The 25,037-nt window shown below is 40.6% G+C and overlaps 2 protein-coding genes across 8 annotated transcripts in view; one reads left to right on the top strand and one right to left on the bottom strand.

Moving 5' to 3' along the window:
- RNF212B (ring finger protein 212B) overlaps positions 1-8,075 on the top strand; it is a 65,633-nt gene extending 57,558 nt beyond the window's left edge. For 6 of the 7 annotated variants that reach the window (XM_069961648.1, XM_069961649.1, XM_069961653.1 and 3 more), the window contains one exon: positions 2,072-2,375. The gene's annotated coding sequence lies outside the window, so the exon portion shown is untranslated. Of the gene's footprint in view, positions 1-2,071; positions 2,376-7,915 lie in introns of those variants that run through there. The other variant, XM_069961651.1, reaches the window with a different exon arrangement.
- A 175-nt stretch (positions 8,076-8,250) lies between these two features.
- HOMEZ (homeobox and leucine zipper encoding) lies at positions 8,251-24,635 on the bottom strand. Its single transcript, XM_069961646.1, has 2 exons — positions 24,331-24,635; positions 8,251-13,452 (listed from the first exon to the last, which is right to left on the bottom strand). Exon 2 carries the CDS (start codon positions 13,365-13,367, stop codon positions 11,718-11,720), a length of 1,650 nt encoding a protein of 549 aa, XP_069817747.1. The 5' UTR covers positions 13,368-13,452; positions 24,331-24,635; the 3' UTR covers positions 8,251-11,717.
- Positions 24,636-25,037: the final 402 nt, after the last annotated feature.

Raw genomic sequence — 25,037 nt, 5'->3', positions numbered from 1 at the left:
TATGTGGATGGTATATTTTTTTCTATGTGCTCACTGTGAGTTATATTTATTTCTTGTATGTAGTACCAACCCAGTGCCCAGTATATATGTGTATATATAGGTTCCCCCTTTTTCTACTGTTATCTATTTTGTGATACCATATCTTATGTATAAGAACCTAGTTAATCCACCGTCTTTATGGGGATTTGTATTAGCTCCTGTTATATATTTTTAATTGAAATAATTTTTTTCTGATATTCTAATAACAATAAAAAATAAAGTATTTATATATTTATTGGTCTTGCATTCATAGTTTTTTCATTTGGTTTTTATGTTGGACAGTTTTGGGTGCGCATAGACCGCACTATTCGGGCCTTATATAGGATTACTTATTTTTGTACTAGTAAGTCCAGGTTCATACTGAGTTCTGTGCTCACATTAAACGGGCATATTTCTATCCCATTGAAACTTAGACAAATGTGTATGTAAATGTAAACATTGACTTTTATGGTATAATATAAACAAATTGTTTCTATTTGTGTTTTACTGATTTTATGTTATTTTCTATTTACTGTAGTTTGTTCAATTATGTACAGCAATTAATAATGTAATTCAATAGGATTCTTCTGTGTGGCATACAACTGAATGTGTTTAACGCCTAGGTTTACACAATGTGTTTACTTTTCAACAATATTAAAACTTTCTATGATAAATGTAAACACAAACACAATGTGAACCTAGCCCAAGGACTTAACATGTTCTTATATGACGTTCACAACAAAACATTACATAGTTGAATAATGACCTCTAGTGGCCGCAGCTATGAAATAATGCATTTTTTGCACAGTAATTCTCTCACACTAGCTAGGAATAGAACAAAACAGAACTCTCTCCAGCAGGAAAGAATACCGTTCTGCAAACAGCTGTTTCAAGAATATTGCTCCTTGTCAGTCTAGAGCACTGTGCTGGCTGTTGAGAGGCCTAGTGTTGTGGGACCAAAGTGAAAAGGATGTTTGATTTTGTCAAATTGTTAAAGGGGTTCTCCGAAGATTTTTTTTTTCCATTACTATATTGCTTTGATAAAGTTATATTACTTTGTAAGGTAACTTAATTAAAATAAATGTATAATTTTTGCTTTACTACTCAACTTCCATTAAGTGGTAGCAGTAAGGGGTGACTTTGGCCCCTCTGCTGCCAACAGTGTTTCCGATCCTTTGCTTTGATTCAGCACTGCACTATTGATAGCAAGAGGCTGCCGCTCTCAGCGATAGTGATGGTCAGGCTGTCCCTGAATACTGCATATTTTAATAAGACTATACAGTACACCTGTGTGGCAGTGCTTGATTTAAGTATATGTTCAGGGAAATGCAGGGCTTAGGCAGCTTTGCAGTTCCCAACATAAACATTGGTGGCAGCAGAGGGGCCTGTGTCTTTCCTTATTGCTGCTACTCAGTGGAAGTTGAGTATACATAAAAAGTATACATTTAAGGCCAGTTCACACTGAGTAAAACTGGCGGAATTCCGCCAGCCTCCATGTCATACTGACAGTTTATGGGAGGGCTAGCGTGATCTCTCTTCGCGCGGAAGAATGGACATGTCAATTCTTCCGAACAGAGAGAGGAGGGGCGCAAGCCTTCCCATGTGAACTGGCCCTTATATTAAGTAATATAACTAGCCCTTATATTAAGTAATATAACTAAAGTATAAAAAAAAAAAAAAAGTCATTTTTACTATTTTAGTTGAAACCTGCACCTACATATGGAACAAAGATAGAGTGCCTCCCAATGCAACGTATTCTGTGGCTTTAGTTCACATTTATGTGTACAATCAGATTTTGGTAGAATGTTTAGGAAAGATAGTGAAAAAGATAGGTTTACGGATTATAGGTTTATGAGATTTTGGCAAGGTTTCTATTATCTTGATTTAAAGTGGTGGGCCTAATGAAACCCTTACTTAGACCTCCAAATGCAGATGTTAGTGATGGCTAATTGCTTATTTTAGTAAATCATATCCTTTTTATTTTAAAGTCTATAAATCATAATATTTTTGCAACTATTTGTTTGAAAGTGATTAATGTCTACTTGTGTTTTAGTGCCTACACGAACACTACAACGGCCCAAAAAAGATAATCTGTACCAGGAAACAAATCCAATGTTACATATGACTGTAATGTAGCTATGCATTTCTCTATTATATATAAAAAAAATTCCTGTGTCCAGCAGAAAAGTATATATGTATCTCATATTGGTTAAAGAATTACAACATGCCTTTGTTTTGTTTTTGTTTTTTTTTAGATTAACAACTGTTATGTCTGCAAGAAATGATGGCTGTCTAACAGCCAAAAAAACTGTGTGATTGTCGCCCAAGGCTGTTACATAAATGTTTCTCTCTGAGAGGTAGAATGAACTTTCCTTTGGTAAAAATATTTAATACAGTTCACCAGGATTATAAAACGAAAAGTCCTTTGAGAAGAAATGTAGGTACTGATCCATGGATCCTGCCTTAGACATGACAGCTGGACAAGTCTTTGAGTTGTGGATGAATCCAGCACTAAAATTAAAAATACTAAACATTAACCCCTTAAGGTCAAAGCCTATGTTCGTTTTTGCGCTTTTGCTTCTTCCATTTTAAGTTTAAAAGTCCATAGCGCTTGCATTTTTTCACCTAGAGACGTATATGAGCGCTTATTTTTTTGCGAAACCAATTGTACTTTGCAATGACAGGCATTATTTTTCCATAACATATGCTGCGAAACCGGAAAAAAATCATTTGCGCTGTCAAATTGAAAAAAAAACGAATTTGTTTTGATTTCGGGGAGTTTTGCATTTACGCCGTCCGTCCTATGGTAAAACTGACTTGTTATGCATGTTCCTCAAGTCGTTACGATTACTATGATATGATTCAAACCATTGTTAACAAATATACGTTCCTTAAAATCGCTCCATTCCCAGGCTTATAGCGCTTTTATCCTTTGGTCTATGGGGCTGTGTGAGGTGTCAGTTTTTGCGCCATGATGTGTTCTTTCTATCGGTACCTTGATTGCGCATACACGACTTTTTGATCGTTTTTTATTAAATTTTTTCTGGATTTGATGCAACCAAAAATGCGCAATTTTGCACTTTGGAATTTTATTGCGCTGACGCCGTTTACCGTGCGAGATCAGGAATGTGATTAATTAATAGTTCGGGCGATTACGCGCGCGGCGATACTAAATATGTTTATTTATTTATAATTTATATTTATAAAATGGGAAAAGGGGGGTGATTTGGACTTTTATTAGGGGAGGGGATTTTTTATTAATAAAAACACTTTTTTACTTTTTTTTTTACTGTAACTAGAAGCCCCCCTGGGGGACTTGTATATAGACAGCACTGATCTCTCATAGACAGATTTTTGAAGCCAAAGCCAGGAATGGATTGCAAAAGAGGAGAAATCTCAGTCATTCCTTTTTGAGCTGTTCACTGGTTATAGTCTGTTCCTGGCTTTGACTTCACAAATCTGTCAGATAAATCTGTCTGTGTAAATGCACCATTAGTGTTATTGTTTGATGCACATGCTTAATCCTACTTTACAATGTTATTGATGGACTCTCGGGAGACTGCATTTCCTAGCTTTAGTCCGGGAACTGCCCGTCGTTGGACTCGTAGTACTCATTGCCTGTGTGAGAACTTTTATGTACTTTACAATTAAAAATTGTTAAAGCCCTTTAAAAAAAAAAAAAAAAAAAAAAAAAAAAGTAGTATACCAAGGCAAAAGTTTTAGTTTTTTTAATTTTCATTTTAGAGTCAAACTGTAAAAAGAAAATAAAAATATTATGAAAATGGCTGTTGGTGTTAAACCTAATGCTTACTAGCACCACTATATTTCATGAGTGGTGTAGATTCTAATCGATTCTATGACCGATCGATTAGATCGGTCATAGATTACTATGGCCTGCTGCAGGCCATAGCAATCTATTGCCGAGCCGGGATCAGCGTCATTCCGACGCTGAGGCCCGGCACGGGCAGAACGGATCTCCCCCCCGCGATCGCATCGCGGGGGGGAGATCCGTCCCACTAGACACCAGGGACGTGCGGCGCAGTGCCTCTAAACCTGACAGCTGCACTTAGAGGCTTAATTAGCCGGCGCGGCAACGGGACCCGCGCCGGCTAATAGAGGCACTGCCCGGCTGCACATGTCAGAGCAGCACCATGACGTATCAGATACGTCATGGGTCGCTAAGGGGTTAAAGTCTTTTTACACACATACATATCCGACAGATTATCTGACATATTTTTGAAGCTAAAGCCAGGAATGGACTTGAAAAGAGAAATCCCAGTCTTTCCCTTATGACCTGTTCTTTGCTTATAGTCTGTTCCTAGCTTTAGGTTAAAAAATCTGGTGTGTGTGTGTGTAAGTGGTCCCTTATTTACTCCATGTTTAAACCAAAAACTAATTCTGGTGTATCCTGGGTCTGATGAATTTCAAGTGTTAAAGTGGGCCTGTCAGAAGCTACACCGGTATATACGGTGAGTTGTAAAAATATTCCCCCTCGATATTTTTCTGGTATTGCTATTTCAAAACCTGGGTTTAAAATGGATTTTTTTGAGAGTTTGCATCATTTCATGAAAAGAACATGCCTACAGCTTTGAACATTTAATTTTTTTATTTTGGGGGGGGGGGGGGGGGGGGGGGGGAGGGGCGCATTTATTAAAACGGATGTACTCATGAAGTAGGCCCCACCCCCTTTTCCACACCCCTCCTGCCCACCCATCGGGCAAGCAGGGGATACGGCAGGCGTGCACCAGGGAGAAGGGGCAAATCTGCGCCTTCTCCCTGGCGTACACCTCAGGCGGACCCTATGTTCTTTTGAGTAGTGTATTATGAGGTTGTCTTTCGCTGCACCCCATTTGGGTGATTGTGAGCTGCTTCTTTCTTTTTCATTAACATCACTATTACAGAACACATAGGAACCAAAACATGCTTCATTTACTGACTCACTTATATGTCTCAGTAATTGCCAAATATCCATGGAACAGAAAAGTATGAGGGGACGTGGCTGGATGGCCATCTGAGCAGACGTGCATAGTGTGGCTACCACGATCCCTGGCTGAATACACTGTTAAATAACGCGCTTATATAGTACCTATGAGACCGTTGTAACCTGGCGGCCCTCCCCGTCCCTTTCTGGTGAGACTTTTGCACATTTGTGACCTTGATGCAATCCTGAGAGCAGTGAGAATTAAAGGGGAAGTTATGGTGGATAATAAGAGTCTCCTTCTACCCTGACATTTCTGTGGAAGTTCGTAAGCAACGCACTCAATTCTCAGAGACCAACACTAAGCTACATGCTAAAGACTACCAGTACTCCATAATGAAACATCATGGCTGCGGGTGATTCATGGTGGCACCACAAAATTCTTCACCTCTCCAGCTGATGCCCTGCGGTGGGTGGAAGCTTCTCCTCCGGCTCACCCACCTGAGTGATTGCTTCAAGACAGACTATGCTCTGGTGACTTTAATTGAATGCTTGGGTTCCCTTAGTGCCAGTCAGATGCTAATTGTTATTATGCTATGTTTTATTTTTTCTATTTTGGGGTTCCAGTTTTTTCTTACTTGGTCAGGGAGACTTGGCAGGAGCCAATTAATTTACTTCTTAGTTTTAACTTACTTTAGTGTGAGGGTGGTGCCATATTCTGTTTCTAAATTATGTTGTTTTTCCTTGCTGCTGTTTTTGTGTGGTTTGTGTGCATGTGTATGTTGGTGCCTTCCTCCCCTAGCGTACAACAGTCTGAGTGACTGTTCCTTCCATCTTGGCTGTCATGATGGCCTCTCAAAGTCTTTAGCTGGAATGTCCGCAGGTTTAACGCTAAGGGGACATTTACTAAGGAGTCTATTGTGTGTGAGTATTATTATGAAGATCGGTGTATATTTTATACCAATATCTTATGACTGATTTACTAAATGTTGCACTGCCATAGTGAATGTATCTAAGTAAAAAGTCGCAAAAATTGCACAAGCATATTCAACTGGTACTGAAGGAACATAAGCCTGCACCTGTTTTTGTGATTTTTTAAAAAGTCGCAAATGATAAATTGGGCGCTAATCCCGGATTATGTGATTTTTTGGGTGAATACTCAAAACAGATTAAAAAAAGTTGCATCTAAAAAAATATTCGCCGGTCGAATACTGGTTCATAAATAGAACTTAATAGAACCCAAAAATGGGTGAAATGTCCAAATATTCACCTGAAAATGTGTGCAAAACCCTTGATAAGTTTCCCCCTAAGTGTAAAAGAGCTCTTGTTCTTTATTTCATTAAAAAGTTTTGTGGAGTAAACATGGGAGTTAATTTATGTCCAACTAAGACATGCCATTAAAGCCCAATTCGGTAGTCTTTATGCCCCCTGGACCATCTCCCATGCTAAAAAAAACCTCTTGGGCACTACAGACCTTCTCAAACCAGTGACTCAGAATTATCTATTACAGTCAAAAGAGGGTTCTCCCTTACGAAAAGGGTGGTAGACTTTCCCTCGCTGTCTAAAGAGCAGTGGAAGGAGGTTGGGAGTGCTAGGGACTGTGATTCAGTTTAGGTTCCTGCAAAGGACGTACCATACTCCTGAGCGACTGCGGAGAATGGAGGTTTCCACTTCTGATATTTGTTTTAGGTGCCAGACAGCTGTTGAGACCTTACTGCCTCAGAATACAGCCCTTTTGGCGATCAGTCATAAAACTTCTATGCGATCACTTTGATTTCCCTTTTTTTATGTACTCCATCTGTTTGTTTGTTGAGTATTATAAATAAAGTAACAAACAGCTCATACTACCGCCTATAAGATTACTTCCATTCTGTGCTACATAATAGCTATTAATAGAAAAGTAATGATGTATCGGCCCTGAATAGATAGGATACAATTTTCTAACAAGTATGTCCCTCTGTACCAAATTCATAATGACAATCGTAAATGTCCACAAAAATTCAAGAAAATTTGAATACACTGTCTTATGTTAGATGTCACCACTGACTGAAGTGTTTCTGTGCGCCTAGAGCTGCTAGTGTGACTGGATGAGTGTATGGATGCAAGTTAGGGTGCGTTTACACAGATTTATCTGACAGATTTTTGAAGCCAAAGCCAGGAATGGATTGCAAAAGAGGAGAAATCTCAGTCATTCCTTTTTGAGCTGTTCACTGGTTATAGTCTGTTCCTGGCTTTGACTTCACAAATCTGTCAGATAAATCTGTCTGTGTAAATGCACCATTAGTGTTATTGTTTGATGCACATGCTTAATCCTACTTTACAATGTTATTGATGGACTCTCGGGAGACTGCCCGTCGTTGGACTCGTAGTACTCATTGCCTGTGTGAGAACTTTTGTTACGTACTTTACAATTAAAAATTGTTAAAGCCCTTAAAAAAAAAAAAAAAAAAAAAGTAGTATACCAAGGCAAAAGTTTTAGTTTTTATTTTCATTTTAGAGTCAAACTGTAAAAAGAAAATAAAAATATTATGAAAATGGCTGTTGGTGTCAAACCTAATGCTCACTAGCACCACTATATTTCATGAGTGGTGTAGATTCCAAAATAAAGTCTTTTGGTAGGTGCTTCTAATGTTTTGGCACCTCAATTACTTTGAAGACCCAATAAAAGGTACCTGAATAAACACCCTCATAAAAAGAAAGCGTCAAAATACACAGAATGGTCCTTTATTTCTGAGACCTGTACATTAGTCACAGAGGTTCCAGTTTCCTGTATATGTAAATAAAAAAAACTATACTTTTTTTTTATAAAGTTCTATTTCAAAGTAATATAACTTTATTAAAGCAATGTATTAGAAAATATATTTTTAGTCTCTGGGGTTCCCCTTTAACCAGTTTTCTGTGTCTTTTTCTATTAAAAGGAAAGGGTTTATTTTTACTATTTTTTGTACTTATTTATGATTCTTTATGTTTTTTATTCAGGGGGTCTGACAGGAGTAGGGAGATTGCAACCTTACCAACATCATTGACTGTAGTACTGGGTCAACAAGAAGACTTTTCATCTTATTAACTTTTTTTCTTTTCCACACAGTTGTTTGCTAAACAACTTATTTTAATATAAGCTAATAAAATATAATATCCTCTTAGATTTCACTCAGTATTAATGAAGATATTGCAAAACAACCCCAGTGTATACATTGTCATTTGGTTAACCTACGATCTTCAGTGTTGGATGTTGTAGAGCCTGGATATAAACATAAACGTAAATAGATCAGACATAACATTAGCCAGCTTATAGAAAAAAAAAAATCATTCAGTTGAAAATTTCCATGACACTTTACTGAAAGCTCTTCATTACAACAGTGATCAAAACAAAGTGATCTTGTACACTCAAGCAAACTCCTTCTAGAATACCTGTTCACATTTCATGTGATGTGACAATACACAAGTGTAAAAACTGTAGTCAGCAAATACAAATCCAAAAGTGGTTCAGAGCAACTATCAAAATTGGCAAAATAAAGGGAACAACCAGATAAAGAAAAGTTAAAGCAACTTGCTATTAGAAGACCCACCATACCAGTAGCTGCCTGTCCGTCGGATTCCGTAGTGTGAACCTACCCTAACTAAACTGGAGCATATCTGCTAAATAAAAATGGTAGAAAATTTTCTATAAAATGCATTTTTTAATACTTAATGAAACAGCTTTAGGATGGATATGCAGCTCAGTCAAACTCATTTATCGATACAGGGGCTCCAACGTAATTCATTAAAGGGATTATGATTGAACAGTGGCATCTGCCACCTATAGACTAATATGAGATCTCTACTAGATACCTTATAAACTTTTCATGAGTCATCTATTGAACAGATGCAATTATAGCCCTTGGATGACAGATGCCACTGGTATCTGTTTATCGCATCCCTACCCATATGGGTATAATGGCATCCTTTTAACTGATACATCTTGGAAAGTTATGATGGTAGGATCTGTTAAAAGGAAGACTATGACAGATGTTGAAGGCTAGGACTGTCACATCGAATGTCAGATCGTGGGGTAAAGATGGATTTCTTGCAACAGTCAGGTCCTAGTGACAGTGACCTTAGGTGGAACGCTGTGCAACTCCTGCACTACAAAGCAGCATGCAACCTGTGTTATGGCCAACATTTCTGTGTAGCCCTAGCATAAAGCATACCTTATTCCATAGAATGCTATTAGAGTAATGTAGTCTACTACTCTATTGCATACTTCTAGTATACAGACTATTACTAGCAATGGGACAAAAAAAAAAAAGGACGCACTTTTGGCTTCTATCTGATAAATAGACCCACATGAAGCCGTTTAGTGCATATGTTAGGAGCTTTCCTAACATACATGTTAAATGTAGGGGAAACCAGCGGAGAACACAGAATTCAATGGAGAGGCCTCCAAGCAAGCACATCTGCATCTTTGGCTTTTTCGGTGGGGAATTTATGACATGTTAAATGGAATGTTAACAGTAAGCGGAAGATGGAAATACCCATTGAAGACGTGGTTAGGCAAAAATTGCATATTCCAAACATGGCTATTTTAAGGATTCAAATGATTACTAGTAAGCAGTGAGTAGAAATGAGAGATTTTACAATATTAATAAAGCTATGAAGTGCTGTTAGCTCAGCATCTGACTGTCTCTGAACTCTGTGCTGCTCTGCGTGCCTGGAAAAGCTGGGTCCAGTCCTGGGAAAGGGCTGGATCAAGCTTTTCCAGACAGCTGGAATGGAGCGTCTCAGAGCTTAAGGGCAGCAGGCTGATAAGCCGACTGCCGAGCTAACATAGCACTTCCCTTTGTTAATATTGTAAATTTGCTCATTTCTAAGTAGTGAGCCAATCTGGGTTAGTCTACATTCCCATTTGCACATTGGAATCATATTACAAAGTATGCTGTACAATTTCCCTGAATACACTTAATGGCAGTGAACAACATGGGCTTTGCTCAGGGCCTAATGCACAAAATTCTAGTTAAATAAGTCAAAATGTAGAGCTAAATGGCACATCAACTGCTAATGCTTTTGTCTACATCTAGCCATCACTTGATCTCCTGTGCTGGACTGGTTTCCTCTTCTACAGCCCATGAGGAAGATCTTCTCCTCTGTGCTGATAGACACTGATGCTGTAGAACTCAGGTATGAAACTGTCTAGGCATGATGGAATATGTAGTTTTGTAACAGCTGCGCGTTTGAAACTAGAGATGAGCGAACCTCGAGCATGCTCGAGTCGATCCAAACCCGATGGTTTGGCATTTGATTAGCGGGGGCTGCTGAAGTTGGATAAAGCCCTAAGGCTATGCGGAAATCATGGATATAGTCATTGGCTGTATCCATGTTTTCCAGACAACCTTAGAGCTTTATCCAAGTTCAGCAGCCCCCGCTAATCAAATGCCGAACGTTCGGGTTCGGATGGACTCAAACCCGAACCTGGTTGGCTCATCTCTATTTGAAAGCTGTGCTGTAGATGGGGATATTCTCTCCACCGCTCCTGCAGAGTCTGCTGTGAATTTTCCTTACTTGTACAGAGCCTGTGTAATTTACCTACCTACCTCTGCAGTTTCTTGTAACATGGATGTCACAACTGAAAATTATGCATCCGTCTAACTGATCTACTATGTGATAGTGCATGCCATGTGCCAAGTTCTGTGGACTATTAAAACACTGATATGAAGCAGATGTGTAGATCTCCCTACTGACTAACAATGGCTCTGTACTACTTTAAATTATTTTTGTTAATTTGCATAAGGGTATAGTCACACATGGTAAATTCGCCGCAAAAATGTCTGCAACGGTCTCATCCATCTAAACAATTAGCAAAAATCCAAGTGTATGATGTTTAAACAAGCACACTAGGATTACAGGAGACTTACAGTTGCAGAAATTTCCGCACCAAATGTGCTGAGTGTAAACATACCCTTAAACTGTCTGCACAAAAAACCCAGAAGTGTATGTTAAAAAAAAAAAAACTAAAAAAATATAAAACTGCACCAACAAAATGAAATGACTTGTCCTTTCTTTTGCCTTCCCACTACCATGACTGCATTTTTCCTTTTTACTCAATCAAACAAACTACAGAAAAACAAGTGGGGGTTACCCAGCCTTAAAGGGTACTTCTCATCTCACAGAAGGATACCCTTTCAAAAATCCCAGCAGGTCTATCATCCACTAGAAAGTGATGTACAGAACTAAAAGAAGCCTCATAGACTTGCATTTATAAGTGTATTACAATACAAAACTGTGGGGCTTCCAGCATTCCATATATTACTCGCTTTGGGAGCCGACTAAAGACCTGCTGGGAGTTTGAAATATTATCCTGCCGCGTGATGCAAATAAGTGGTACCTTTTAAAGCGCTTCTCTGGGGCACAAATGTTGATGGCCTTAAAATAGACCATCAATGTGGAATCAGTGTCAAGGTGAAATCTGGCACTCTTGTCAGTCACCACAATGAAGGGGCCCATACACGACAAAGCAGCTCTATCGTACCTGTGCACACTACTGTAGATTGTTCCATTCATTTCAATGCATATCCTAAAAAAATTGGCCATCAACAGTTATATCCCAAAGAACACCTTTAAGGTTTGGGAAACACAGCCCATTTATGTGAGATAGTCCTTTGTAGGCTAAAATAAACTAAATTACAGGTAAGTAATAAATACAAAAGTTGTAACAAGGTATATTATAGGTAGAACATAAACTTTCTTGTTTTTTTTTTTATTCAAATAGACCATTCCTAAGAAAAATATGTTTGTAATCACTGCACTACTCCTGAATGATAAGGACTTCTTCTTCCTCATTTTTCACCTCTGCCAGTTCATCTTCCTCTTCATCCAGGCATATCTCCACTTCAGCAGGTTCTTTAGATTTTTCACAAAACCAATCTATTACCTCCCTCCGACTCAAACCAGATTTTCTTATAAGTGACTGTATGTCTTCCTCAGAGATGTGCTGACGAGTACACCAGTAGCTGTCCAGTACATTATACTTTTTTTGAGAAGCTGGCTGATAACGGTCCTGATGAGAAGGCTGTGACTGTGAAGGGGTTACTACTGGAGAAGCGGATTTTAATTTATGTGCAGATTTTGGTGTTCCTGAAGTAGTTGCATATCTATCAACATCTATTTCTGGAACATTTTGCATAGTTTTTCCTGAGCATGGACTCATTGGTTCTGTTAACTTTACTACTGGCGGTACGCCAGTAGAGCGCTCTGATGACTTTACTAACACTTTAACTACAGGCTTGCTTTCTGTTTCTGGGGTTCCTAAATCAGGATCCAAAGTTACAACTGTATCATGTCCGCCAGATCTTCCATTTTGACTTACAAGATGCTGTGGTTCGTCCAACCACTTGGGGAGCTCATGGGCACTATCACGGAACCACCTTAGCTGTCCATGTTTAAGTGCATAGCGCGTATCTCCAAACCACTGGATGATGTCTGACCTTGGCAATCCAGTTATTTCTTCCAATTGTTTGTAGTCTTCGCGACGAGCCCACTGGCATTGCAGAAAAAAAGATTTTAGTACTGCCAACTGTTCTTTGGTTTTTCGCTGTCGCCGTATAGCTCGTGTGTAATAGTCTTCTCTGGGAGTTCCACCACTAGTATCGTTGGACCCATGAGCTTGCATTTCGGTGCCATTGTCCAAACTCCAGGATAAAGACATTTTATGGGCTTCTTCATCTGTCGGGGGAGAGGACACAGATGGGCTCTTTTCAGCGTCATCTACTGCAAACACATGACTCGCTGAAGGATGCTTGACCTGGTTTCTAAGTACCTGTTTTGGCTCAGAAGACATGTCAGTAGCTGTTTTACATTGTCTGTAAGTGCCTGCTGAGTCATAGCCTGAGCTTTCTCTTTTTTGTTCATTGGTGAGCTCTGTAGTCCTTCGCCCATGTGTCTCAGGTGTTTTATCATTTAACCTTGGTTTCTTTGCATGTGGAGCCATCTCATCTGAAGATGAACAAGGAGAGTGTGGAAGTATAGCTTGCTCTGCATCACTCTTTGGTGAAGCAACTGGAGGCTTTTCTAAATTCCTTAAAATATTAGATTTCTTGGCTACTGCAATGAGAGGCTTAAAGTGTAGCTGATCCTGATTGTAGAGCAAATGGGAACGTGCCTCTTCAATTTCTTCTGAGGACCAACTGATACCACAGCGAATACGCTGTACCATAAACCAGGCTTTCACTTTCTCCATTTGTAGTCCATATCGTAAGCAAAGCAAAGCAATCTCTGGCATTGTAGGGTATGGAAAGTAACTAAAAGTGTGGATTAGCTGTGGATGATCATCCAACTCGTTGGTGAGCTCTGCCTGAGTCCAAATCAACTGAAGATCATCAGAAATGGGAGGCAAACACACAAGTCCTGGAGTGTCTTCTGGATACACACCAGACGAATTGGTGGCTGTGGGAGACATTGTCCAGTTAGAAGGGTGGAAGCATAAGGCAGGTTGTGATTTTCATTAGAACTGTATCTTGAAAATTGTATTTTCTTCGGATTTTCTGCATAAAAAGAAAAAAAAAGTTAGAGTCTAAAACAAAGGGAAACAATCTTTCCAGTTTAAAAGCTGCAATATGTAATATTTCTATACTAGATATAGATATGTAGACGATTCTTCTCAGGGTATTTTTTTTTTTCTTATAAATTTTTCCACTAGGGTGCAAATACAATTCAAATGTATACCGCCTATAGTTTCCAACCAAACCACACACAATACCATATTAATTCATAATTTCTCTCTACTTATTGCTATCCGCTTAAAACCCCATACAATCACCCCATAAAAACAATAAAAAGTGCATAAGGTATGTACATGACTGGATGGACATTATATTATGTGCATACTTGAGAAAGCTTTGCGGACGAAAAGTGCATTGAGGTTAGAGGTGGGGTCCTGCTGCACAGTACATAGCTCCATGGTGTCAGGGGTATTGTTGGTGCATAGGGATGGTGCATAAACATCAACGGATGTACTTAGGGGAAGTCCCTAGGAGAGCATATACTGATGTACACTTGGCACTTTATTTTAATGGCAATCCAGTACTGTATTTTTCCTGCCCTGTATATTGCACCTTATAGTATTATTTGAATATTGCACTATCCCTGCCATATATATTGCACGTTATGCAAAAGTCTAGGTACTGTAATATTAAATTGGCATTACCAACTGTACTTCAGGCCCTATTAGACGGAATGATTATCGGCCGATAATCGTCCAGTGTAATAAAAGGCAACGTTCAGCGGACATGAACGATGTCGGCTGATTGTTGCAGTTGTTTTTCTTTCAACATTTTGAAAGACAAACTACTGTGATAGCAACGATCTGCTGCCGTCGCTCCATGGAACAGGAGCGGCAGCAGCAGACCGCCATAAGGGAGGGGGGGGGGGCTACCTTCTAGCGATCACCCGGGCAGCCCCCTGCGACCTCCCCTGCACTTACCAGCATGACACCGCCGCATATAGTAGCAGCGTCGGCGAGTGGGGGTTGAGGAGCAAATGAGTGCTGACAGCACTCGTTTGCTCCTCTAGTCGCCCATGTAAACATTGCACTTTGTTTATATTAGTGCATTTATTCTGTGATATTGGCTTTAAACACACTAGTGATATACAATCTGGAGCCACAAGATATTCTCATTTGTGAACGTGCTGTTTTTGTTTTTATGGGGCAATTTTAATTTGTTTTAAGAGGATAGCAACAACTAAACACAAATTATGAATTAATATAGTATTGTGTGTATTCTTTTTGGGTGGGAACTATAGGTGTTATACAAATGCAATGTCTGTAGCGCACATCTCATTGCATCCATACAGAAATTGGAAAGAAAATATGTCAGCTTGTTCTGCTCCCACAAACCACAAAAATAGCCACAACTGAATATTTAAATTGTAAATCACTGGCATTTCTCCATAAAAATCCCAAAAAGCGCGCCAGTGCTTTACGCCACTATAATGCAATCCCTACCCACTTGTCTGCTCTTCTCTGTCCTGATTCTTGAATATTCATAAACTAGTAGATAAGCCACCCCAGGACAGTGACTGCAATGGAAAACGCACCAACTTAAAAGAAGAAGAAAATAAATAAATCAGCTCCACACATGTCCACATGTTGTGTGCAGTACTACAGTTCAGCTCCATTCATCTACATGGAACAATCTGCAAAACCTGCCCCAAACTTGAGGACAAGAGAGGTGCTGTTTTAGGAAGCAAGCAGCCATATTTTTGGAAGCCTGGACAACCCTTTTTAAGAGCAGAGTTCCTATACCAGGACAGCAACTGCAATCTATAAACAAAAATACTATATTTTCCTGCGTATAAGACTACTTTTTAACCCAGGAAAAAAGTATGAAAAGTATGAGTTTGTCTTATGCAGCGGGTGTCGTCTTATAGGGCGGGTGCTGAAAAAAATCAGAACCAGACTGGAGAATCTGCGGTCGCTGCATACAGTGGGGGGAGCTTTAAAATGCATCCCCGCCTCATGTGGTGACCATATGAAGGGCAGAGCAAGTTGCAGGCGTCCGGCGTATGGGGGAGAAAAAAAAAAAAAAAAAAGAAGAGGTATAGTAAACTGGCGTTGTGCCAAGAAAAACACACCTCTTTCACCCGTCTCCCAACACACCTTTTTCTGTCTCCCAGATCTCACTGCTGTCTGGTGTTTTAATAAATCTTTATTTGGTGTGCGTTGGAAGAGGGGTAGTCTTATACAGCGAGTATATCTGGAAAAGCTGGGGGTCGTCTTATACACTGGAAAATACGGTATCTATGATCATGTAGATATAATCAGAATGCATCAGCCAACGTGGCGGTGCCTTTGCATGTGGCCTACTTGTCTACTCCACCCGCGAGTCATAGGATTCCTATGTAAGGATTCCCTTATCCTATGTGCTGATCTATTCTATGCAAACAAAACAGTTGCCAGCCCTGCCTCCATGTTGCAATAGTTATTGTATTAGAAGTGGCTCTTTGCTCGTTTAGTACAACCCCCATCATGCTGAACAGCGCTTTGATGTACTGACTGAGTGGTCCGGCATCAGTGCCCTCTACCGTCTAAACAATTAGGTGTCAATGATATGGTCCACATACCTAAATGCCTAAGGGCCCTATTACACAGGATTATTGTGCAAAAAAGAGTTATATCGCTCAAATTTAAATTGTTCTGTGTAATTACAGGCAACGATCGGACAATTGTTCATATGTCGTTGATTTAGATCTGAACCTAAAATTATTGTTAATCGTCCGCTGTAATTCCACATTCGTTCCCTCAAGTTCGGCATTTGTTCACTAATCGTTCAGTGCAATTGCACATTGTCCATTGTATTGCTGGGATCAGAAGGAATAAACGATCATAGTAACGATCGCAATAACGATCGTAACTAACGACCATCGTTCTGTGTGATATGGTGAACAATTTCAGGTTAACGATAAACAATCTAGATTGCGATTGTTTATCGTTAGACGTTAATCGTTAAAAATCGCTCCGTGTAATAAGCCCCTTAGCATGTCATGTGGTCATCCAACAACATGCTGGATGGATTTGGTAGCAAAGACTACATAATAGTGCTACACAAACAATTCCCTCTTTAAGATATCTATATATTCCTGTGTAGTAATATTTTCTCTACGTTTACATATACAAACTTATAGAAGTGCCTGCTGAACGTATAGAATATACAAATGTACAAAAGTATCAATGCACCGGATAAAAAGGCCAAAAAACTGTCGGTCCACCACTGGGCTACCATTGACAGCACTATGAGATATTGAATAACAAAAAGAGTTTTTTTTTTTTTGTTTTTTTTTTAACTCAATTGCTATGGAAAATATTTATATTCAAATTAAACAATATTTCTCCAGGGACAACCCCCTTTAAAATGTCACTGATGTATTAAAAGTAAGATGCCCAAAGAAAACTAACAGCTGCAGTTTTTTTTACCACTTCATATCCCCCTTTACATGTATCATTTAGGTACATCCAGTAATAGAGTACCTTTTAGCTATACAGTCATCCGTTTTGTGAAGGTTATCATTATGATCGCCAATCAATCTGTTTTTTTACCTGTGGTCAGGTTTAGACTTTTATTGATGCAAGGCAATCAATAATGCTTAAGAACCGAATGAACTTTTTTAAAGATATAAGTTAGTATTCTCGGCATCTTGGCTTATATCAAATCTGCTCACCGAGTATCTAACACTGTACACATTTGTGCTCCCAGACCAGTTCCAGATGATCTGACTACCAGTAGTGTGAGATCACATGCAGAAAGATTCATTACGTCTATTTATTAGATTATTGTCTATTCATGCTGAGAGCCAAATGAGATGTATAAAATGTGCATCACATGAGTGTACAGCATCCACCCCCCAAGTCATTTACAAGAGAACAAAAGGTCCACCTCTGGTGCCCACCCCCTTATTCTGCCAGGATCCTTTGTTTCCTGACCTCTTCCTTCAAATGAATGGGATTAACCACTGTGATCTTACAAGAAAACCCAACAACCCTTTGTCCATCTTTATAGGGAAACGATGAGCACTTGGTATAACACATTCAAGAAAAGTGAAAAGATAACTAAAAAAGTAATGCCAATCATATGTGAACAGCGCCAAATTGTTGTTTTTTTGTTTTGTTTTTTTTTTATAAACTTCTTTGCAATAAAGAAAGAATAAATTACGGCATGTTTTCTAGCCACACAACATTTGTACTGGCAATCCGTTTGTGGATTTTTTGTTGCAAATAGTGTTTATTTTTTTTTAAATTGTTCATTGTATACCGCTTGGAATGCTTGCTCTAAAGATAGCATTGGGGTGGACTTCACACCTCAGCCTAAGGGTCCTATTAACTGGAAAGTTTAATATTGCAAAAAACTGCTATATTAGTCGAATCTTTCCGTGTGTATGCAGGCAACAATCAAACGACAAAGGAAAATTTGTTTGTATGTCATCGATCGCATCTTTTGAGCCGACCATAAAATCATCCTTAATCGTTTGCAAATCTTTCGGTGTATGTACACGTCGCAATAACGATCGTAATTATGTGGACGATAGTAACGGACGACTATTGTTCCGTGTATTATGGTGAATGATTTCAGGTCACTCTTAAACGCGCTCGTTTTCAATTGTTTACTGTTAATCGGTGGGAACAAAAACAAAACAAAACACTTTATGTAATAGAACCCTAATACAATGTATATACACATCATGAGACGCCTACTGCGAGGTGCTCTAAAAGGTAACGGCATGTGTCTCCGATAGTGGATTGCATAGCAATGGGAGACACCCAGTGTAAAGGCAATAACTGGCCGTATTTGGCCGATTATCAGCCATTATGGCTGATAATCGTTTTGTGTAATAAAAGGCATGCATAATGTTGGCTGATCTATGTCTTTAAACATGTGGAAAGACAAATGACTATACATCAACGATCTACTGCCATCACTCCGTGTAACAGGAGCATTGGCAGACTGCGACTATGTAAAGTTCATCCGGGGAGCCCTCTCTCCCGCAGCAACCCGCTTTAATCACGTTTCTTGAGATTGTATTGGGTTTAACTGCTGGGACCCCCACAATCTTAGAAATGGTGACCTCATCTGACACATCCCTTATCCTGTGGCTAGGGAAGCCATGAGAATCCAGCCTCAGTTTTCTGCATTTTCACCTTGACTATACCATGGAGTCTTAGGGCCCTATTACACGGGACGATTATCGTGGGAAAAATGGTTAAATCGTTCGAATTTAAATGATAATCGTGCTGTGTACTTGTAGGCAAACAATCTCGTTTGCGATCGTTCATCGTTAAAAGTCGCTCCATGTAATAGGACCCTTCGGGTATACTTAAGACCGTCAACACATTTTCATGACAGGACAACCAAAGGTGGAGAAATATACTGTAGAAAAACCAATCTGGTAAGATTTTTGTTGGTTGCAGTTGTTGGCATAAGTGAAGGCAGAGCAGCTATAGCAGGCTTGTGCCACCTGTTGTGCCCTCAATAAAACGTTACGCTTCCTCCACCTTGGCACCAGAACAGGCAGCAGGAAAGGATCGATCTGCACAGTGCTGGCTGGTTCCCAATGAGCTGTATGGAGTCATCAACAATAATTTCAGGACAACTATTAGGCTGTGTTCACATACAATAAAATAAAGCAGCGATTTCTTGGTAAAAGTAAAGCTGTATTTTCAATATAATAATGCGTTTCATGCACTTGTTTAGATTTTTCTGTACTTTTTAAAGTTTTCTTCCACATTGCGCTTCAAAAGGAGATGTTATACAAGTCTAATGCATGTTACAGGGAGTGGGGGTAAGGTAAAGATTGGATTGCCTCTCACTGGATATGTCTCAGACACCATAGCATATGTAACCTGTACATTCTGTAGATGGTTGAATAGATAAGATATTTAGTCGTTAATATAATTACCAATTTAAAGAGGTGTCAAACAATTAAATAAAACCAAAAACTGCTCTAACAGGTTTCTTCTGCAGTCAGTAGAAGCAGTAAACGAAAATTCCCTGCATGCAACACACCAGGAGTAGTGTCCTTTGCACCCCCTTCCCCCATTGTCTAAAGCTACAAGCCTATTACACATGCATGCACCGCCTGACCTGCATATGCTTGTTGTGGCCACTACAATTCCCAGCCCCCCTGTAATTACATCACTGCTGACGCCCTGTATATTGGTGGGAGTGGAATGCGAGATACTAACCACTGGACCAAAGTATGGGAATCAGCAAATGAGGACAAACACTGCGGCAGCCATCACGTGACCCACAGAAGAAACCGGGGACGGCAGCAGCTTCTGAAAAGCAAGTGCTGTGCAGACTGACTGACCATTATTTTGACTAGAGTTTGAATAGTGAAGGACAGACCCCTTTAACATACAACCATTTTTTTATTTTTTGCTGCAAAGCATCTAAAAACTTAGAGGGAATTTATCACCTGTAGTGTTTTACCAACGTACACTTTTGTGTAGTTTGTGCATAATTTACAAGAAGTCACCTGCAGCGTGATAAGTGTACCCAATCTAAAGTTGCGCTAAAAACTTTAAAAAATAAGACCGCTCATAGATTTGTGCAAAAATATGAGGGCTCTCATTCAAACAGACAGAAGGCAGAATTTGGCACAGAGTCCACGTGCTGGACGTACTGTGAACTAAGACTAAGACTAGCCATAAATGTGGACCAGGAACAAAAATATTTTTGAGCAAATGACTGTGCAAAAATTTGCAACCAACACAAAACCCCAAGACTACACCATTGATGAAGTCACCCCTTAAAGGGAACCTGTCACCCCCCGTGCGGGGGTGACGGGCTCCCGACCCCCCGGTAGAGCCCCCCTATACTTACCTGATCGCGCTGGGTCCCGCTTCTTGATAAGGTCCGGTGACGGAGATTTCAGTGCCCGAAGCCCGGCGCACGCGCTCCTAAGATGAGTCCGACGCTCAGAGAATGAATGGAGCGTCGGACTCACCATTCATTGTCTATGAGCGTCGGACTCATCTCAGGAGTGCGCGCGCCGGGGCCCGAAATCTCAAGAAGCGGGACCCGGCGCGATCAGGTAAGTATATGGGGCTCTAGCGGGGGGTCGGGAGCCTCTTTAAAGTGTAAATGCAAAGTGAAAAATACTTTAAAAGACTATGATTACTTTATAGTAATTCTTCAGAAAAGCCATCTTTGGGCTGTCACTGCTGTTTTAAGGCCAATGAGAGCCGCCTTCATGGTGCACATCATTCTATAGATTTCAAGGGGTGCGACCAGAGTACTGGCTGTTTGCCAGTAACTCAACTCAACTCTGACTAATCACAGGACCGCACCCACTTCTTTTTTCTGTCCCATGACATGGTACTGTGTGAGCAAAAAGAAAACAAGAAGCAACATCACAGCAAAGCAGGGGTTACATCACAAATGCAGCCCTGGTCCAAGCAGTGAACTGCTGCAAAAAATGGTCACTAGACACTGAAAAGTGGGAGGGGGTGGTTACACTCAAGAGGCAACACTGTGTACATGATAAAAGCAAATGTATTTACAGGGATAGTTGCCCAGAACTTTATAGGTGGTCAAAGACCAAAGAGAAGCCCTTAATTTACTTCCCAGGCACAGCATGGGCTCTCCAGAGGCAGCAGACATGCTCAGGATCCAATAAAGGAGTCACCCAGCATTAGAAAAACATAGACACTTTCTTCCAGAGACAACACGACTCTTGTTTCCAGTTCAGGTGCGGTTTACAATTGAGCTCTATTCACTACAATGAAACGGAGTTGCTAAACCTCGGCCAAACTGGAGACAAGAGAGGTGCTGTCTCTGGAAGAAAGTGGACGTTTTTCAAATGTTGAATAACCCCTTTAACATAATGGCTGGCTTACTCTTAAGTCCCTATTACACGGGGCAACTGTGAGGAGCAAATGAGCACTGTCACGCAGCTATTACACATGGCGGGGGAAAGCCGCCTGGGTGATTGCTTGATCATCCGGGCAGCCCATAGCATATAGCAGCGGTCTGGTGCCGCCGCTCCTATTCCACGGAGCGACGGTAGCAGATCACTGCTATATGAGTTGTTTGTCTTTCAACATATTGAAAGACACACAACTACATCGATCAGCCGACATGATTCATGTCAGTTGATCGTTAACTTCTATTACACAGGACGATTATCAGCCGAATATGGACGATAATCTTTCCGTGTAATCTTTCCGTGTAATCTTTTCATGTAATCTTTCTGTGTAATCTATCCTAGTCTCTCTGCTGCTAGAGACAGAATTCCCCAAACAACACGCAGTAGACAGCAGTTTGCAAGAAAATGCGACACTTTTTTGTGGGGTTGAGGAGTCATTTATGATTAAGTACGGGGTAAAGGCACGTTTGTGTGCCACGATCTGACGTTTTTATCCACACTATTGTGTAGATGGGAAATTTTTATCACTTTTTATTAATTTTTCTTCTCTTGTATGTGACGTAACCAAAATTTAGCAATTGTAGCGTTTGTTGTTTTTTTGTTCACATCACACGGGATCAACAAGAATGCTTTACAAGAATTAAAATAAGAGTGCTGCGGAACTTGTTGGCGCTATACAAATAAAAATGATTATTAATAGTTTGGACAATTCCACATATGGCAATAATTATAGTGTTTACATGTCGTACCCTGCATGGCAACGATGAAAAATAGTCGAAAAATAGTCTATTAACTTGCACTTGGCTCTATTATTCTGGCATATCTAATGCTGCGTTTACACGGAATGATTATCGTGTGAATTTGCACGATAACGGTCGAATTCGAACGATAATCGTACGTGTAAACGCAGCAAACGCGTTCACAAAAAATTCACAGATCGTTCCATGTGAACAGTCGTTCGCCGATTTAAGCAATCAGTGAGATAGGCTTTAAGCGATCACAAAACGAATTTCCGTACGATATCTCGTACCGTCTAAATGCTGATCGTTATGAAAAAAAAACAACCTTACCCCGAGATCGTTAATCGTACGATCGGGCGAATTATCGTTCCGTGTAAACGTAGCATAAAGCTGCCCATACACCTAAAATATCTCTCAACCATGATCTACCACAGCTGATCAGCTGAGCATGCGGACATTTTTAGGCTATGTTCACTCACTGTATTTTGCAACCAAAACCAGGAGTGGACTGAAAATACAGAAAAGCTATGTTCACACACTGTTGAAAGTAAAGGGGTTATCCAGCGCTACAAAAACATGGCCACTTCCCCCCTACTGTTGTCTCCAGATTGGGTGGGGTTTTGTAACTCATTTCCATTGAAGTGAATGGAGCTAAATTGCAAACCGCACCTGAACTGGAGACAAGAGTCATGCTGTGTCTGGAAGAAAGTGGTCATGTTTTTGTAGCACTGGATAACCCCTTTAAGTGGATGGCGGTTGTTTATTGGCAAATAACGGCCATTATTTTAAAACAACGGCCGTTAATTGCCATTAAATGGCAGCCATTCACTTCATTTCTACAGTGTGTGAACATAGCCTTTCTGTGTCTTCAATCCACTCCTGGTTTTGATGGCAAAATACTGTGTGGGAACATAGCCTAAATATGAGTAAGGTGGTTGGTAAGCCGCTGTCCAACTCCTCTGGAGTGGCTTCTGGTTAGATAAACGGTTAACGTTCTTTTAACGATTAACGATCGCAAACTGGATGGTTTATCGTTAACTTGAAATAGTTCAATGTATTACACAGAACAATAGTCGTTAGTTACGATCGTTACCTCGGACGTTCGCGCCATCTGATCCCAGCAAATGAAGGAACGATGTGAAATTACACAGAACGAATGTGGAATTACAGCCAAGATTAACAATGATTTTGGTGTCGGCACCAAACAAATGATGAACGATGTCCCATTGGCAGTTTGACCACTGGCTGCATTTACACTAAACGATTAGTGTTTAAATTCTAACGACATGACGATAATTTGCACAATAATAGCCCCGTGTAACAGAGTCCTTATTCCTGAGAACAAAAGGGACAGGCTGACTGAAATCCTCTGTACCTGATCCACATCTGCCCGGCATCGGCCATTTTCTATGACTTAACCCCTAAACCAGGGATGGGGAACCTTCGTCCCTCCAGCTGTTGCAAAACTACAATTCCCATCATGCCTGGACAGCCGAAGCTAAAGCTTCGGCTGTCCAGGCATGATGGGAATTGTAGTTTTGCAACAGCTGGAGGGCCGAAGGTTCCCCATCCCTTCCCTAAACCTTAACACGTGTGGCTAAAATGGCTAAAAAAAAATTACTTTCGGCAGCAGTGGCACAGGAATGGGGTCACATTGGCGGCTACAATACAGCGCGGACACATAGGCCCCTTTACAATGGCTGATCGTCACTTTGAGATTTCACAAGGATCGATCGGACATGTGACCTGAATAGTGTGTGTGTGGCCCCTAAACGCCATCATTGTTGGGGGCATTACACACATACACAAGAGGGTGTGCGGCTGATCGTTATTTTATCGGTCGCACATAAGAGGCGATCGAGTGTTTTCTGGCTCGGCGGCTCTTTTACACGCTGCAATAAGCACCAATGCTCAGTCACCTTTCGGACCTTATAGAATTGTGATACCAGCAATGGGACTAGTACTAGCCATGGACTGAGGAGGCTGCTCATATACTGCAGGATAGATACAGTATATAGATGAGCTCTATGCCCTATGCTATATATATATATATATATATATATATATATATATATATATATATATATATATATATATATATATATATATAGTAAGGGGTCACCTACAGCGCCTCTCCTCCTATCAGAGACAACAAAGTACACGGACTCAGGAACTCGTTCACACGACGCTGGATGCTGCGTCACCACAACACGGCACACGTGGAGGAGGAAACATTACACAGAAAGCGGATAGCGCTCTCACCTGCACTAGGCGTCCATCGCTCCTCAGCTCAGCTCCCCGGGCAGCTCGGCGGCTGCACTGCCCGGCCCGCGCACCATCTTCCCTGCTGCGCAGCAATAGTCGGTGCTCAGCGCTCGATCAGTCGGAAGCCGTGTTGTTGTGCTTGTTCGGGGAGACACTGGGAGGGGGTCGTTGCCAGGTTCTCTCCATAGAGGCGCACAGATTGGCGCATCAACAGGAAGGGAGGGATCTGCGGCCGGGAATGCTGGGAGCGCTGAGGGGGCGGGGAGGGCGCAGGACGGGCGGCAGCTCCGGGAATGGCGGCCGCTCAGTGTGTGTGAGGAGAGAGCCCGGGCAGGCTGTACCCTCCACCGTGTGTAACTGAGGTGTCAGCCGGATAGGAGAAAGTTCTCTTCTTCTCTCTCAGGCGATAAGTCACAGTTTTATAACTTTGGCTTTTTGTTACCTCAGTAAATGATAAAAGAAAAATATCACGTTTGCCCCCTCATGATGGCGCCCCTATTACACGGGGCGATTATCGTGCCAAAAAACGTTATATCGTTCGAATTTAAACGATAATCGTTCTGTGTAATTGCAGACAACGATCAAAAAACGTTCTTTTGTTGTTGATCGTTGATTTAGGGCCCTATTATGCTGCGTTTACACGAGCGATTATTCGCCCAATGGATCGTTTAACGATTTTGAAGCAATGATTTGTGTTTTATAAC

Source organism: Dendropsophus ebraccatus, chromosome 3 (assembly GCF_027789765.1).
Source record: "Dendropsophus ebraccatus isolate aDenEbr1 chromosome 3, aDenEbr1.pat, whole genome shotgun sequence".
NCBI classification, from domain to species: domain Eukaryota; kingdom Metazoa; phylum Chordata; class Amphibia; order Anura; family Hylidae; genus Dendropsophus; species Dendropsophus ebraccatus.
Note: the sequence above shows the minus strand (reverse complement) of the source record. Positions and strands in the feature narration are given on the sequence as shown.

Coding starts and splice junctions, on each gene's coding strand:
- HOMEZ (XM_069961646.1), bottom strand. CDS start 13,367: ATGTCTCCCACAGCCACCAATTCGTCTGGTGTGTATCCAGAAGACACT.